This window comes from Fistularia commersonii, chromosome 23 (genome assembly GCF_037954325.1).
Source record: "Fistularia commersonii isolate RoL2024-O1a breed Wild chromosome 23, RoL_Fcom_v1.0, whole genome shotgun sequence".
Lineage (NCBI taxonomy): Eukaryota > Metazoa > Chordata > Actinopteri > Syngnathiformes > Fistulariidae > Fistularia > Fistularia commersonii.
In genome coordinates this window covers 12,429,408-12,445,401 of record NC_141306.1, presented here as the reverse complement: position 1 = coordinate 12,445,401, position 15,994 = coordinate 12,429,408, and the positions used below count along the sequence as shown (strand labels likewise).

The 15,994-nt window shown below is 41.7% G+C and overlaps 1 protein-coding gene across 1 annotated transcript; it reads right to left on the bottom strand.

Moving 5' to 3' along the window:
- Nucleotides 1–1,991: 1,991 nt before the first annotated feature.
- LOC147221058 (dead end protein 1-like) lies at nt 1,992–11,244 on the bottom strand. Its single transcript, XM_086170123.1, has 6 exons — nt 11,227–11,244; nt 7,639–7,744; nt 4,292–4,617; nt 3,388–3,517; nt 2,397–2,472; nt 1,992–2,079 (listed from the first exon to the last, which is right to left on the bottom strand). The coding sequence occupies exons 1-6, from the start codon at nt 11,242–11,244 to the stop codon at nt 1,992–1,994; spliced, it is 744 nt and encodes a 247-aa protein (XP_086026249.1).
- Between the last annotated feature and the right edge of the window lie 4,750 nt (nt 11,245–15,994).

Sequence of the window (15,994 nt, the reverse complement as noted above, 5' to 3'; positions counted from 1 at the left end):
ACTCGCGAAGAATGTTCTCCATGTTCTGTTCATCCGTTTTTCCGCTCACCTGGCTTGGGGAAGATGGCGCCCGATGTTTTCCTTTCGCTTCTTCTTGCTGTTTTGCTGCGTTCCGTGTGTCTCATCCTAATCTGCAATGCTTCAGGCTCACTGTTCCACCATTAAACTGTCAAGTATTTTTTCATGAACACCCGAATACTACCAATTTTCGGGAGAGCTCAACTCCGTGCGTATGTCTCAGTACATTGCGTCACCGGAAGTCGGAGGTGCTGATTTTTAACCCAGCTGCTTCACATTTGTCTGGATACCGCTCCACTAGACCTGGAGATCACAGATGAAGCCCCCATCCATGTTAAAAAGCAGTCATGAGGCCACAAAATTTCTTTGTCATAGATCATTTGTGCTTGAGACTTTTATAGGTTACATGTTGGGCCCTCACGCAGACAAAAGGATGCCACAAAAACATTTAAGGGTTGAAGCCAAATTTACAGCTCAGCCAACTCTATCCACCTATTATCGACCGCTTATCCTACACTTAGGGTCATGGGTGATGGTGGCACCCATACCAGCTGTCATTGGGCAAGAGGTGGGGTTCACCCTGGACTGGTTATAAGTAAGGGCAATTTTCCCTTTTTTTTTTTCCAATTAATCTTCTGCATGTTGTTGGACAGTGTCAGGAAACCAGATACAGGTGAGGAAGTGCATGGGAGAGCGTGCAAACTCAGCCACCTCATAACCTGATGACATTCAATGTATAAATGCGTACTCGAAAACTGCTACGGCTGATTAAGACAGATATATTGTTAGATGCAGCCTTACGTGTGTGGTGTGTGTGTGTGTGTGTGTGTGTTGCACACCTTCCCTTCATTGCCATACTCACATTTGTGATGAAAGTTGACAGTCAAATTGCCACTAAAGATTCCTGTAACTGTGGCAGACAGTGACACTCATTACATGACTTACTGACAGCTTGTTGAGTTGCTAAGATACTTTCACCTTCCATCTTTGTACAGGGCCATAATTTGACAGGACAAAAATGCCATAGGATTTCATATTTAGAACCTGTGCAAGAAGGGAAAGCCAACACAAGTTATTTATCTGTGCCAATCACACGACCAGAAATTCAATTTGTTGTCACGTCTCTTCTTGCTTACTCATCGTGTTGGCCAAAAGGTTAGAGGCAGTTATTGCCACCCGCAGGTTGGTGAAATGTGTTTCTACAATGTGCTGTTTTCAGCTTTCCTCACCATTTTGCCGCAGAACCGTGTTCAGCCAGTGATCCCCTCCCTGTGGGATAGCCACTTTTAGGTCAGACATGGATGATCATGTGAAAAGGCTTTTAAAATGCATAGAATGTCCTCATATGAATAAATCAGTTAGTATCAATATACAGGATCATGATTTTTGAATTGTTAAGCCCTGCTATACAGTTTATCAAGTTTAATTTTTTGCTCTGAGGTTGTGTTTCCATATTGTTTTGAATGTCAAGTTCAGAAACAGCGCTTCGCTACACAAAATAGCAACAATTAAAATCTTCTGGAGCTGAAACTTTGTTTTCACCAACCAATCTTATATTTTGTGTTGTACATTATTAAGCAATACATAGATTGCTTATTAATTTTAAAACTTGATTTTAATTAGATTCTAAATGAGTTTCGACAACAGCCTCTAATGCAAAAATACTGGATCTTATTTCCTGCTGTCAATGCATGAGGGCAATGAAATAGCAGGTCGCAACTGCATGTCAGAATTCTTTGTAAAAACTCAAACCTCTTAATTTCATGTAACACACCAAAGTCACTTTTGTTTTTAAACAAAACTTTATAAAAATGTACCAATCAAACTCCAATGCACCAAAAGAAACATGCATAAAACAAAGGCAAACCATTTAACTATTCATAACAAAACATGCATAAATCAAACTATTTAAACATGTTATTTAAAACATTGAAAAATCAAACTGTGACGGAGAGACGCATCATGAAGAGAGATCATTGGACCTCTAGGGCTACCGCCTGCATATCTGCCTCCTGTTTATGGTAGACAGTGGGTCCAAGAACAACACTAACAGTGTCCATCCTGGGGATATCCAGGGGTGCTTCAGTGGTAGGGTTAAAGAAAAATGATCCATCTCCTTCATCTTGACAGTTGGTTCAATTAAAGAGTGGCATGCAAAGCTGACTCATTTCACACATTATAAAGCAGAAACATTGGGGTTTCTGGGACTGCTGAGGGCACCAGATGGTCCCAGGTGGAGCCTGGCAGGGCAACGGATCCTCCAATTTCCCTGCAGAGGTCTGTCAGAGTTGCTGGACTGATGACCAAGCTGGAGGCAGAACTGACAGCAGTGGAGAGGGTGTTGTAATGATGAGCAGGAGGGTTTTCTAAGAGGCCACATCTTCTTCAGCTTTGGCTTCATGGGCTGTTCCCACCAGCTGACTGAGATGTCCAATTCTAAATCCCTCTTGAATGCTGATGAAGAAACAATGGTGGAAGACAAGCATTCAGGAAGCTGATGATTGAGTCAGGGAATGAGGAATGTCTTAAATAGACCGATATTTTCAAAAGGAAGCTACGATCCTCTCCCTCGGTACAGATGATCATGTTTTCAGGATTCATTTGTACAGTTGGGAACAGTTGTGAGTCATAGCCTGGCTCTGCTATCATGTCTTTTTTTCCATAAAAAAATGTTAGATTATTTTATAGGATATAATTTTTCCAAAGCTTGAGTCTTCCTTTTTGTGTGCAAATTGCTATATATATTGTGTAGCTAAGATATGATCAGCATCTTGAACGGTACTTCTTCTTTGGGGACACATAACAGTCTGTTAAAGTCTAGTAAAATAGTCTGTCAAGGCAGAATTTGAAAGGCTTTGCAGCAGCTGGAGTTAAGACAATCCAGGTCTGGATATTTAGCCTGGAAGTGGAGCTGTTCATTGCTCTCTCGGGAATAACAACTTTTAATCATTGATGTTTTCTGCCCCCTTTTTGCCAAATTAGGTGTGGAGGGTTTCATTAAAGCTTGCATTAACTGCTTAAAAAGGTCTATCTATCTTGCTTGTACTGTATAGCTTTCTGTAGATTAGACATCTTTTCTGTATTTGTAACCTTTTTGCCAAAGGTAAACAATTTGGAAAGTAAATGAAGGACAACTGGGCCAAAAATGAATTTAACAATAATTGAGGAAAAAAGATGAATGACGGTGAATTCCAAAAACATAGTATATTGTTTCAAAATGTTTTAGTCTTAATGGAGCTCTATTATTGATGCTTTCTTCGAAGATGCATACAAATATAATTCCCCTCACAGACCTCTGGTGCTAAACATGCAAATTTTTTAGACCAACATTGGGGAAAAATATAAAAACGTTTATTTAATCTCATCTACCTTCCATTAGCACCCTCCGAGCCATTGCAGCAGCATGATGAGAGGCGAAGGTCACCAAGGCCGACGTACTCTGTTCATGCCCAGTGAACAAACCAACATTTTTCACACCCTCCGTCATTGCACAGAGAACCTGGGAGCAACAATTGAGAAGACACATTCAGGGTATGATGGTTCTAATTTTCGGACTCAGAGCCATTAAAACAAATCCACTGATATATATTAATTTATGCATTCATTATCTATACCACGCATCCTGGACTCAATGTTGCATCTACAAGAGAAGACTAAGTGCTGCCTGAGTTGATGAATAATTCTGTTACAGACCTGATTTTTGGCACTTGTTGACCAATTCTGAACAACAGGATATCGATCAATGCATTTATGGAAATCATTTTGGTTAAGCCGACTCAGTGATAGAAAAGAAAAGCAGCAGTAATTACATAAAGCTTGCAAGTTGAAAGGGAGTCATGCGTTTAACTGTGACAGCTATTTTTGTGTTGAGTGGCTACATTGTAATTACTGGAAGCAGATATTGATTCTAATTTTTGTTTTTTTGAGCAAAAGGCCTTTTTGTTCCAACGTATTTGAGGGAAGTTTGTGTCAAATCTTATTGTGGCGATTGACATCTGAGAGGCTTCTTGAGTTCTAAGTCCAGTCTTTAAGAAAAAACAATAAGCCCTTTAGGAGTTTTAAGTTACATCTGAGGGAACGTTAAAACCTTCATACTTTACCAACTCAACCCCCCAAAAATAAAGCTGCAGACATAAAACTACAGGCATTGAGGTTAAATAGGCTCTATCTTGAAATATAAATCAAGATGGTGAGATCCTGATGGTAACAATGAAATTCATGACTTATAATTTTAGCCTGAAAAGACAGTGATTGCATGAGGTTGCTGCAGTACCTGAAAAAGATCACCTGGTTCGGTGGTGACTGGAAGGTTTTCCATCAAGAGATGTTTCTTGTCTATGCTATGGCGGACTACGAGCATAGAGCCGGGCTTCAGAACATAACCATTGAGCTGAAGGATGGCACCACTTGCCACATCCGCTGAGGCATATTTGGCAAAGGCAAAGCCACGGTTTTCGCCGCTGAAGTTCATCATGAGACGGAACTCCCAGAGCGGCCCCACAGAGCTGAAAAGGGGAATCAGCACGTGTTCGTAGGTTTGCCGCGGGATCCCACGGATGAAGACCTCGCAGTGGCCTCCAGGGGTGGGGCCATTCCAATCTGCCAGTGGAGGAGAAAACCGAGGCGAAAAGCACCTGATTATCCATGACAAGTCAAGTAAATTGTATTTATACAGCGCCAAATACCGTTCTGGGGAAAAAAAAGAGAGAAGGGGAGAGAGAAAGAAAGCAAGTTTGTGAGAAAATAAAGGGAATGTGTTATGGCATATCCCTCAGCAGAGTAAGCCTCAGGCAGCGTAACTTGGGGTGAGCCGAGCCCTGAGCCCAAATTAAGCCTTCTTAAAGAACAGCCTATTCTTGAACAAAAGTGTGTCCACCTGCATCTGTCTTCATGACAAGAGTGACAGAAAGCTGGATCTTACTGGAACACTAGAAAGATAAATTCAGTTTTCTTGCTGCTTATTTATTTTACACAGCAGCCTGAGAGGAAGCAGCTGAATCTTGTTGTTTCTTCAGTTACATATGTTTGTTACTGAAGGACCTGTGCTATTCAATGCTGTTCTGGTATTTGATATCCATAGTCGTTGGGGTTAGTTGTCAATTTGGTGAGATTCCAGGTTGGACTACACCAGGCTAGGTATATTTATGTATGTACTACGCTCAGGTGTTTGTCTGTCTTTTTGCTCCAGACCTCTGCATGGGAAAACTTGAACATGCATCAAAATGACAATACAAGTTTCTCCTTCAACACTCACTGGGTCCGCTGTGGAATGGCATTACATTTTCTTACACGAGGAAGAGCATATAATTTGAGTCTGGTTAAAAGAGGAGAAGGTTCTGTGCTATTGTACAAGTCTATTTTAGTCTACTGGGTTTCCCCACAAGATGCGTATTATTATAACGCATGTGCCTGACTGTACATAACTAAACAGAAGACTGCCAATTCTTTTAAAACAGAACTATAAGATTCCTAAATAATCATGTTAAAAATCCAAATTAGAAAAATACGACATGACCTTGTCTGCTTTATGAGCTGATGTGTCATTAATGCACTCAGTGGGACATTACCGTATTTTCGGACTATAAGTCGCAGTTCTTTTCATAGTTTGGCCGGGGGTGCGACTTATACTCTGGAGCGACTTATGTGTGAAATTATTGATCTCTCTTGCTCTGATGTGTGTCTGTCTGTGTCTGCGTGTCTGAGCATTTAGCTCCAAGTTGTTCCGACTGCACCAGGTCACTAGATGGTCGATTTCCCGTCTGTAGACAGACTCATCCCCACCAGAGATGAGTCTAATGAAGATGGTGTTGTCCATGAACTTCAGGTACTTCACAGACTGGTGACTGTAGGTGCAGCTGTTGGTATAGATTGAGAAGAGCAGAGGGGAAAGAACAAGGCCTTGGGGGGATCCGGTGCTGATGGTCCTGGAGGCAGATACGTGTTTTCCCAGCTTCACGTGCTGCCTCCTGTGAGCCACCTGCAGGTGGAGTCTGGCACATTCAGCTGGGAGAGCCTGTCCTTTAAAAGTTGCTATGCATCTAACTTTTATTTAACTTTTGTTTTTTAATATTTTTTGATCTTTGGTGTACTCTGTGTAAACAGGAGGTAAAAATACAAGAAACGTCCATGCATGTATATCATGAAAATGTTGATATACTGGAGAACACTGTCTCTGGTATGAAGCTGCAAGGTAATACCATCTTGACAGGAAGACTCCCCTTACTTGAAGTGTTCCTGGGATGAAAATCCCTCCACAGGACAGGCATACTTTGTTTACTATGTAAATATATATTAAGATATGATTAATGAGTCATTCTAACACATGAATTTGGGAAGAACATATTTGGGAAGAACAAAAAGATGAGAGTAAAGACTATGTTATTTCACTGAGCGTGTCTTTATAAACATCTTTGTTGTGTCGTTTTCAGGCTCTGTTCTGCTGATAGTTAGAAGATCTTAAGTTGTGCTCCACGTAACTAACTCCTGTGTTCAGGAGATTTTTCTATCACAATCAGACATAGATGGATGGTGAATCGCATCTGAGGGTTTTTTGTTTTATGAATCTATTTTCAAATCTGAATCACCATTTTCAATTTGTTCTGTCTTCAGTAAAATAGCATACTCAAATCTCGTAGCCTTGAATAAAAAAAATCATAAAAAAAAATATGCATAGATACCATCCACTGTATTTGCGATTGAAGTTTTTTCATTAAGAGTTGTGAGACACACACACACACACACACACACACACACACACACACACACACACACACACACACACACACACACACACACACACACACACACACACACACACACACACACACACACACACACACACACACACACACACACACACACACACGTTTGGTTTATTATAAAGCTTCCCAAAGGTGTCAAATGATTTTAAGACTGCATTCACTGCACTTAATTCACTGCACAGTTAATACCTGAACTGATAAGTAATTTTGATTTTCTTTTCCCTTCTCACCAACTGCATTCCTGGACTCTCTCCTTCTATTCGTAAATTTCCTCTCTGGTCTTCCTCTATGCCTCCTGCCTGGTAGTTCTCACCTCAGCCTCCTTCTACCAATATCTTCATTATCTACCTTCTGTACATGTCCAAATGATCTGACTCTGGCCTCTCTGATCTTATCTCCAAAACATCTGACATGTGCTGTCCTGCTGATGGACTAATTTGTGATCCTATCTATCCCCCTCACTCCCCAAGAAATCTCAACATCTTCATCTATGCTGCATCCAGTCTACCTCATCATTCTAATTTTATACCAAAAACAAATAGTGACCAAATAGCACAGCAAAAGAGTACAGATAGAGATAAGGCTTCAGATTGATAAAGTTCCCTCAAATCATGGATTAAAACACTAAGCTACAGGTATGATTTCTAGAAATTAAACACAAAACTATGATGCATATTTTAAAAAACATTTAGTCATGTTAGGGTCTACTTTTATTTAAGTGTTTGATGGAAATGTAGAAAGTAATTTTGCTAAGGTTTATTCAAAGTCTTATACTAGTTATAATGGCACAGTAGGAGACACAGAACTTGTCTGATGGGCAGGTTGTATGTCTTAGCGGAGCAGTACGAGCCTGTCTTACCTTTGGGTGGTCCTCCATACTTCCTCTGCCCATTAACTTGAATCAGCTCTGTGCCAGTGTTTTCCATCCAGGCTCGCAATGAATGCAGACCCTCAGGGCTCACAAACTAAAGAGGAAACAAAGTCAGAACAACTCCTCAGTGAGAGAAAGGTTTAACAGACATAAAAAGGAACATGACTTTAAGATTGTATTTAAATTTGGCTTTGGGTCTAATGAATATACCAAACAATTCAATTTAATGAGTCTAACCGTGCACAAACTGGCAACTCACATTTTTAATTTACACATTCTAGGCAATGCAATGCAAAAATAAGTAAATACCAGGCAACTGACTGGCTACATTTCATGACAGGGAGAGACTGGGTCGGTCTGATTTCACTGCCTCGTCCCCCATTACAATCACAAGAACACAGAAACATTGAAAATTAATTATTCCAACAGACAAACCTTTAGGGTGATGCAGAGGATAGAAGTTACTTCTTTGGGAAAAATCAAAGTCAATATCTGTGCACAGTTATTGTTGCAAAAAATGCACATTTACAGATGAAGCTCTTCTATTCATTTCAGTCACTTCACTCAAATCCATGCACATTCATGAGTGGTAATTTTTTTTTCTGCGAACACAAGTCACTACAATCATGCATGTTTAGCTGTAAATGTACAGACTTAGAATGGGAAAAAAACATTTTGTAAAAATACCTGGCTATTCTTACTGTCCTTATTGCTAATAAGAACAACTTTATTTATCCCGAAGGAAATTGTTGTGCCAGAGTTACAAGAAAAACCTAAAAATAATAAATAATAGTAGAAAATTGTACAAACAGTAAAAAAAAAATAAAAATAAATAAAAAATAAATAAAACTGCTGATAAAAAACTGATTTCCACACTGTGGGGTTAATAAGGGACAATATTGTCTGTTAAATGTTGAAGCGAGGACACATCTGTGGTATCATCAAATCCAACAGACAAATTTAAACAGAACAGAAATAGCTTCTTTCTTGGCTGCTGTTACACCCCAGGTTCAGCTGTGGGATCCTGCTGAGTGGGAACAAGTTGGGCAAATTTATGAGGATTCAAGTAATTCAGTTATTTTCTGGAGGGAGTCTTGCAGGCAAAAATCGTGACATGATATTTACTTTCTTCTTCTACTTTCGGCTTTTCCCTTCAGGTGTCGCCACAGTGAATGGCAACCAGGGAGACACCCATCTGTGCCGTCTTGAGGCTGCATTATAACATGTTTCAGACTGAGTGACAAAATAGTCCTTTATTTGTCCAGAAGTGGGGAAACTCTGTGTTTGCTGCAGTAAGAATAAAATGTAATTGCTATAGACATGGGTCAATGGACAGAGAATGCTTTCAGGTTCTATGTCTGTACATTTACAACTAACCTATGTGTGCATGACTGTAGTGAAGGAGTATACAGAAAAACAGTTACACCCATGAATGTGTGTGGATTTATTGAAGTAACTAATGGATAGAAAAAGGACTTCAAGCTGATAAATTTGCATTTTTACAAGTATGAATGAGCAAATACAGGTCCTTCTCAAAAAAATGAGCATATTATGATTAAGTTCTTTATTTTCCATACTGTAATGATAAAAATTAAACTTTCATATATTTTAGATTCATTGCACGCAACTGAAGTAGTTAAAGCCTTTTATTGTTTTAATATTGATAATTTAGGCAAAAGAAATTAGGAAAAAACAAAAATCCCGATCTCAAAAGAATGGCATGTCATCCAACCAATAAAAAAGGTTTTTAATACTCTTGCAGAAATGACTGCTTCAGTGCGGCGTGGCATGGAGGCAATCGGCCGGTGGCACTGCTGAGGTGTTATGGAGGCCAAGGATGCTTCGATGGCAGCCTTAAGCTCATCCACAGTGTTGGGTCTGGTGTCTCTCAACTTCCTCTTCACAATATCCCACAGATTCTCGATAGGGTTCAGGTCAGGAGAGTTGGCAGGCCAGTTGAGCTCAGTAATACCATGCTCAGTAAACCATTTACCAGTGGTTTTGGCACTGTGAGCAGGTGCCAGGTTGTGCTGAAAAATGAAATCTTCATCTCCATAAAGATTTTCAGGAGATGCAAGCATGAAGTGCTCCAAAATCTCCTGATAACTAGCTCCATTGGCCCTGCCCTTAATAAAACATAGTGGACCAACACCAGCAGCTGACATGGTACCCCAGAGCATCACTGACTGTGGGTACTTGACACTGGACTTCAGGCATTTCCTTCTCACCAGACTCCTTGATTTTTCACCTTGATTTCTGAATGACATACAAAATTTGCTTTCATCCGAAAAAAATACTTTGGACCACTGAGTGACAGTCCAGTGCTGCTTCTCTGTAGCCCAGGTCAGGCGCTTCTGCCGCTGTTTCTGGTTCAAAAGTGGCTAGACCTGGAGAATGCAGCACCTGTAGCCCATTTCGTGCACACGCCTGTGCACGGTGGCTCTGGAGGTTTCTACTCCAGACTCAGTCCACTGCTTCCACAGCTCCTCCAAGAGCTAGAATCCACCATTCTCCACAATCTTCCACAGGGTCCGGTCACCTCTTCTGATTGTGCAATGTTTTCTGCCACACTTTTTCCTTCCCACAGACGTCCCACTGAGGCGCCTTGAAACAGCACTCTGGGAAAGGCCTGTTCGATCAGAGATTTCTTTCTGTGTCTTACCCTCTTGCTTGAGGGTGTCAATGATGGCCTTCTGGACAGCAGTCAGGTCGGCAGTCTTACCCATGATTGCGGTTTTGAGTAATGAACCAGGCTGGGAGTTTTTAAAAGCCTCAGGAATCTTTTGCAGGTGTTTAGAGTTAATTCATTGATTCAGATGATAAGGTTAATAGCTCATTTAGAGTACCTTTTCATGATATGCTAATTTTTTGAGATAAGAATTTTGACTTTTCATGAGCTGTATGCCAAAATCATCAGTATTAAAGCAACTATAGACCTGAAATATTTCATTTGGTGTGCAATAAATCTAAAATATATGGAAGTTTAATTTTTATCATTACATTATAGAAAATAATGAACTTATCACAATATGCTAATTTTTTGAGAAGGACCTGTATTGTGGCAAATTGAGGCTTATCTGAGCAACAAGCGGAGTCAAGGATACATTGTCCTTTCGACGATGGTTTTAATTTACAATGAACAGCCGAAACTCGGGCGGTCTGTCTCTCAGCGCTAACTGTTAGCCTTGACGGTGCATTTCCCTCGTTACGATAACTAACGGTGCAGGTTAGTGTCACACATCGAACATAGCATTGTACAGCTAGTCAACCATGGAGCTATTTAACGCCACCAATAGAAGCTCCCAGGTCGTCATCATCAATCGCAGAGGAACCTGGTGTTCCGCTGGCCAGTCTCCCCGCCCACGCTACAATATTGACTATCGTGTTTACACAAAATATAATAAACATAGACAAACCACGAGGTTGAGACAGCGGGTGGAGCTTCAAAATCTAAAAATACAACACAATCGACGGGAAAAGACGCATTGCTAACAAACCTGAACAAGGTTTCTTGTTTCTGCTCAACTATGACGTCAGAAAGACGCTTTAGTTTTCAAATTTTTTTTAACAACGTACCTGGAGCTGCAGCTTCATTTTGGAATCAATCGATCAGCTATTCACTTCAATCCGAGTCGAAATCAGTGCAAAGCATACCGAGAGACGACTTACCGACGGACAACTTACTCCGCAGAGTTCCGACTCCATTGTCGTCGAGTCTTTATGGGGCCCCTAGTTTGGGATCCGTCGAAAGCTCTTTTCCACCAGCCTTGGCCTTATTGTGCACGTGATAGCGGTGGGCGGATCAATCAAAAATATATTTTTTTTATTATTTTTTATTTTATTTACAAATCTATATACACAACAAACCTGTGTCGCCAGGGGTAAAACTTAACTACTTTCGACGCTGAAACACATACACCTGAATATTTAAATATTAGTTCCTACTGCCTTTTGATTCTGAAGACCATTTATAGTGGTCCTGTAGTGATTCACATCTTGAAGAAAGTCTGGGAAGTGTGGTCTGCTGTTCATCCATTTCCTTCTGTGAATATGACATTTTCCCAAGAGCAACACAAGTTGTACAAAAGAAGCAAAGTCATTTTCCTTGGTGCGGAGTTCAAGGGGGAGAAAAATGTCCTTTTTAGGTGTTGCAGTGAGAATCCAGTCCTCCTCTAATGGTATAAATGATTGTAAAATAGATTCTACATGTACAGCATACCACTGAAACCACAAGTCATCATTATCAATCCTAAATCTTTGTAATGTTTTTTTTTTTTTCTAAGTATATGTTGTGTGCAGTTTAATAAGAAACCTCCTTTATTGTTGAGAAAGAATTTATTACTGGTCACCCATATTTTATTCCAATTTAAATCCCTATATGAAGGGGTAAAGCCTGTTGGAAGCAGAGAGAGAAGAGGAAAGGAAAGAGTCTGGGACTGAGAGAAGGGACTTTGAATATTGGCACAATGACAGGAAAAGGTGGAGAGTTGGTAGACATGATGCAGAGAAGGAAAGTGTCTGTCCAGGAGACCAGGTGGAAAGGTAGTAAGTCTAGAAGCTTAGGAGCAGGCTTTAAGTTGTACTATCATGATACTGACAAGAAGAGAAATGGAGTAGGAGTTATCTTGAAGGAGGAGTTTGTTAGGAATGTTCTGGAGGGGAAAAGAATGTAAGATAGACTTATGAGTTTGACGTTGGAGATTGAAGGTGTGATGCTCAATGTTGTTAGTGGCTGTGCCCTGCAGGTGGGATGTGAGTTTGAGGAGAAGGAGAAGTTCTGGAATGAGTTAGATGGAGTGATACAGAATATTCAGAGTATATACAGAGTACTTTGAAGAGCTGATGAATGTGGAAAAAGTAGCAGAGATTCGTGAATGTGATGTGAGGAAGGCATTGAACAGGATGAAGAGTGGAAAGGTTGCTGGTCCTGATGATACACCTGTGGAGGAGTGGAAGTGTCTAGGAGAGACAGCAGTAGAGTTTCTGACTAGTTTATTCAACAGGATCTTAGGGAGTGAAAAGATGCCTGAAGAATGGAGACAAAGTTGATGGTGCCTATTTTTAAGAATAAGGGGGATGTGCAGAATTGTGGCAACTATTGAGGGATAAAGTTGATGAGTCACAATTAAGTTATGGGACAGTGTAGTGGAAAGTAGATTGAGAGCAGAAGTCAGCATTTGTGAACAGCAGTATGGCATCATGCTTAGAAAGAGTACTACAGATGCAGTATTTGTGTTGAGAATGCTAATAAAAAAGTACAGAAAAGACCAGAGGGAGCTGTATTCTGTTTTTGTAGACCTAGAAAAATTATGTGACAGGGTGTCAAGAGAGGAGCTCTGGTATTGTCTGAGGAAGTCTGGAATGGCAAAGAGGCAGTGACGTGCAGTCAGTAGAGGCAGGTAAGGTCGGGCCTCACCTTGCACTATGGAAAGGAAAAAAATGTTAAATGAAAAAATAAATTGAATGGTTCTATTTATTCGGTGATTTGTACTATAAAGTTATTTTCCACCTATCTTCACCAGTTTTAGTCATTTTTTTTCAAAATTGCTGAAAAAAAAATCACATTTAGCGTTTAAATATGAAGAAGAGACACGCGGTGAAATGGCAACCAGCGGAGCCCACTATAGATCTGCGCTGGCATGCTATGCGGCTGAGACTGTATTACTGTCTCTGTGGATGTCACTATTAAAATTTTCAAACACTTCAAGCACTAATATATGTACCAAATGTCCATACTTAAGCTGATGTTTATAATTTTTTTTTGTCAACAACTGTAACGTGTTTCTCGTGCCGAGCGATCGTAAAGCGACAGTGAAGACACACAAAGTGAGGCACGCAGTGACGGTGCCTCATGGTAGGGGGCACCGGTGATCCCAGGGATCCTTTTTACTACTCGGCTAAAGAATAATAGAATTTGCAATAGCAAGTTACTGTAAACAGCTAATTATAATAATAATGCATACGATTTGTATAGCGCTTTTCAAGGTACACAAAGACGCTTTACAAGTTGACAACAGAAAACATAGAACATACACATAGTTAATGGGAAGAGCTGTAGGTGTTGTAGGTGGTTTGGAAGAGGTGGGTCTTGAGGTTGTGTTTAAAGGAAGACAATGAGTTTGACTCTCGGATGGCTGGGGGGAGGGAGTTCCAGAGGGTGGGGGCGGCGATGGCGAAGGCTCTGTCTCCCAGGGTGCGGTACTTGGACTTAGAGATTGGAGTGAGGAGGTTTGCATCCGAGGAGCGAAGACGACGTGCTGGAGAGTGGCGACGTAGAAGGTTGTCGAGATATGGGGGGCGAGGTTGTTGAGGGCTTTGTAGGTGGTGAGGAGGATCTTGAAGTGGATGCGTTGTTTGATGGGCAGCCAGTGAAGGTGACGGAGGATGGGGGTGATGTGTTCTCTGGAAGGGGAGCGGGTAAGTAGTCGGGCAGCAGAGTTTTGGACATATTGCAGTTTTTGAAGGGCATTAGGGGGGAGGCCATATAGGATACTATTGCAGTAGTCGAGTCTGGAGGTGATAAATGCATGGATTAGTGTTTCAGCAGCAGAGGGTGAAAGAGTGGGTCGGAGGCGTGCTATGTTTCGGAGGTGGAAAAAAGATGTTTTGGTGATGTGGTTTATGTGTGGCCTAAAAGAGAGTGCAGGGTCCATGTAGATTCCAAGATTTCTTACCAGGGGGGAGGGGGAAACAGAGTGACCATCAATGGAGAGTGCGAGATTGTGACAGGAATTGAGCAAGGATTTTGGGCCGAATATGATAATTTCTGTTTTGTTGCTGTTGAGTTTGAGGAAATTTTGGCTCATCCAGGTTTTTATGTCTGTGATGCAGTCGGTGAGGGTGGAAAGGATTTCGGGAGTGATTGTTTTGGTGTTTATGTAGAGCTGAGCGTCATCAGCATAGCAGTGGAAATGGAGTCCATGGCGGCGGATGATGTGTCCAAGTGGCAGTATGTAGAGGGTGAAAAGTACGGGGCCAAGAACTGAACCTTGTGGAACTCCGTGTCGGACGGGGGTGGTGGAAGATGTATGGTTGTTTATGTTGATGTAGTGAGATCTGCCGGAGAGGTATGAGTGGAACCAGGAGAGGGCGGTGTCGGTGATGCCTAATGATTCCAGACGGTTGAGGAGGATTTGATGGTTGACTGTATCGAAGGCAGCGCTGAGATCAAGGAGGAGGAGGATGGTGAGGGATCCGGAGTCAGAGGAGAGAAGGAGGTCATTTGTTACTTTGATAAGAGCTGTTTCGGTACTGTGTTGGTTTCTGAAGCCAGTTTGGAAAGTTTCATACAGGTCATGTGTGAAGAGGTGTTGATTTAATTGTGCTGTGACAGCTCTTTCCAGTGCTTTTGAGAGGAATGTGAGGCTGGAGATGGGTCGGAAGTTGTTGGGGTCGTCGGGGTCGAGGCCAGGTTTTTTAAGGAGAGGGGTGATGGCAGCAAGCTTAAGTGATGTGGGGACTGTTCTAGAGGTGAGGGAGGCGTTAATGGTATCGGTGATGAGTGGGGCAAGGGGGGTGAGGCAGGCTTTGACAAGATTTGAAGGCATGGGATCCAGGGGGGAGGTGGATGGCTTCATGGTGGTGAGTATTTTGGTGAGATCTGCTGTAGTTATTGGAGAGAAGTGAGTGAGTCGGTGGATAGAAGGGGAGGTGAGTAGGGGCTCTGGGACTGGGGTGGTGGCAGAGGAGGATGCAAGTTGATTATGGATGGTGTCGATCTTTGAGGTGAGAAATGACATGAGGAGGTCGCATTTTTCCGGGGTGAAAGTGGATGGGATATTGTGGTGCGGTTTGAGTAGTTTGTTTATGGTGGAGAACAGAGAGCGTGGATCGGAGGATCCCGAGTGAATGATGCCAGAGGAGTGACGGGAACAGGCTTCGTTGAGTGGTATCTTGTAATGTTGCATATGGTCCTTATAGGCTTGGGCATGAACAGTGAGGCCGGTTTTCTTATGTAGTCGTTCAAGTTTACGGAGTTGTTTTTTTAGCTTGCCGAGTTCCGGGGTGAACCAGGGGACAGAGTGAGTGAATGTGACTGTTTTGGATTTCAAAGGAGCCAGTGTAATGAGGGAGGTAGAAAGGGTGTTATTGTAAATGTTGACCAGGTCCATAGGGGTTGGATTTACTGGAGGGGTGAGATTAGAGAGAGTGTTGGCTATGCAGGTGGAGAGTTTTACTGGGCAGACAGATTTTAGGTTGCGGAAGGTGATTTTGCGGCTGGGCTTAGGTAGGGGCGTAGGGATGTTGATATCAAATGTGATGGCCAGGTGATCAGATATGGAGAGATCAAAACTGGAGATGCTGTGAATCTGTAAGCCAGTGGAGCAGACCAGGTCAAGGATGT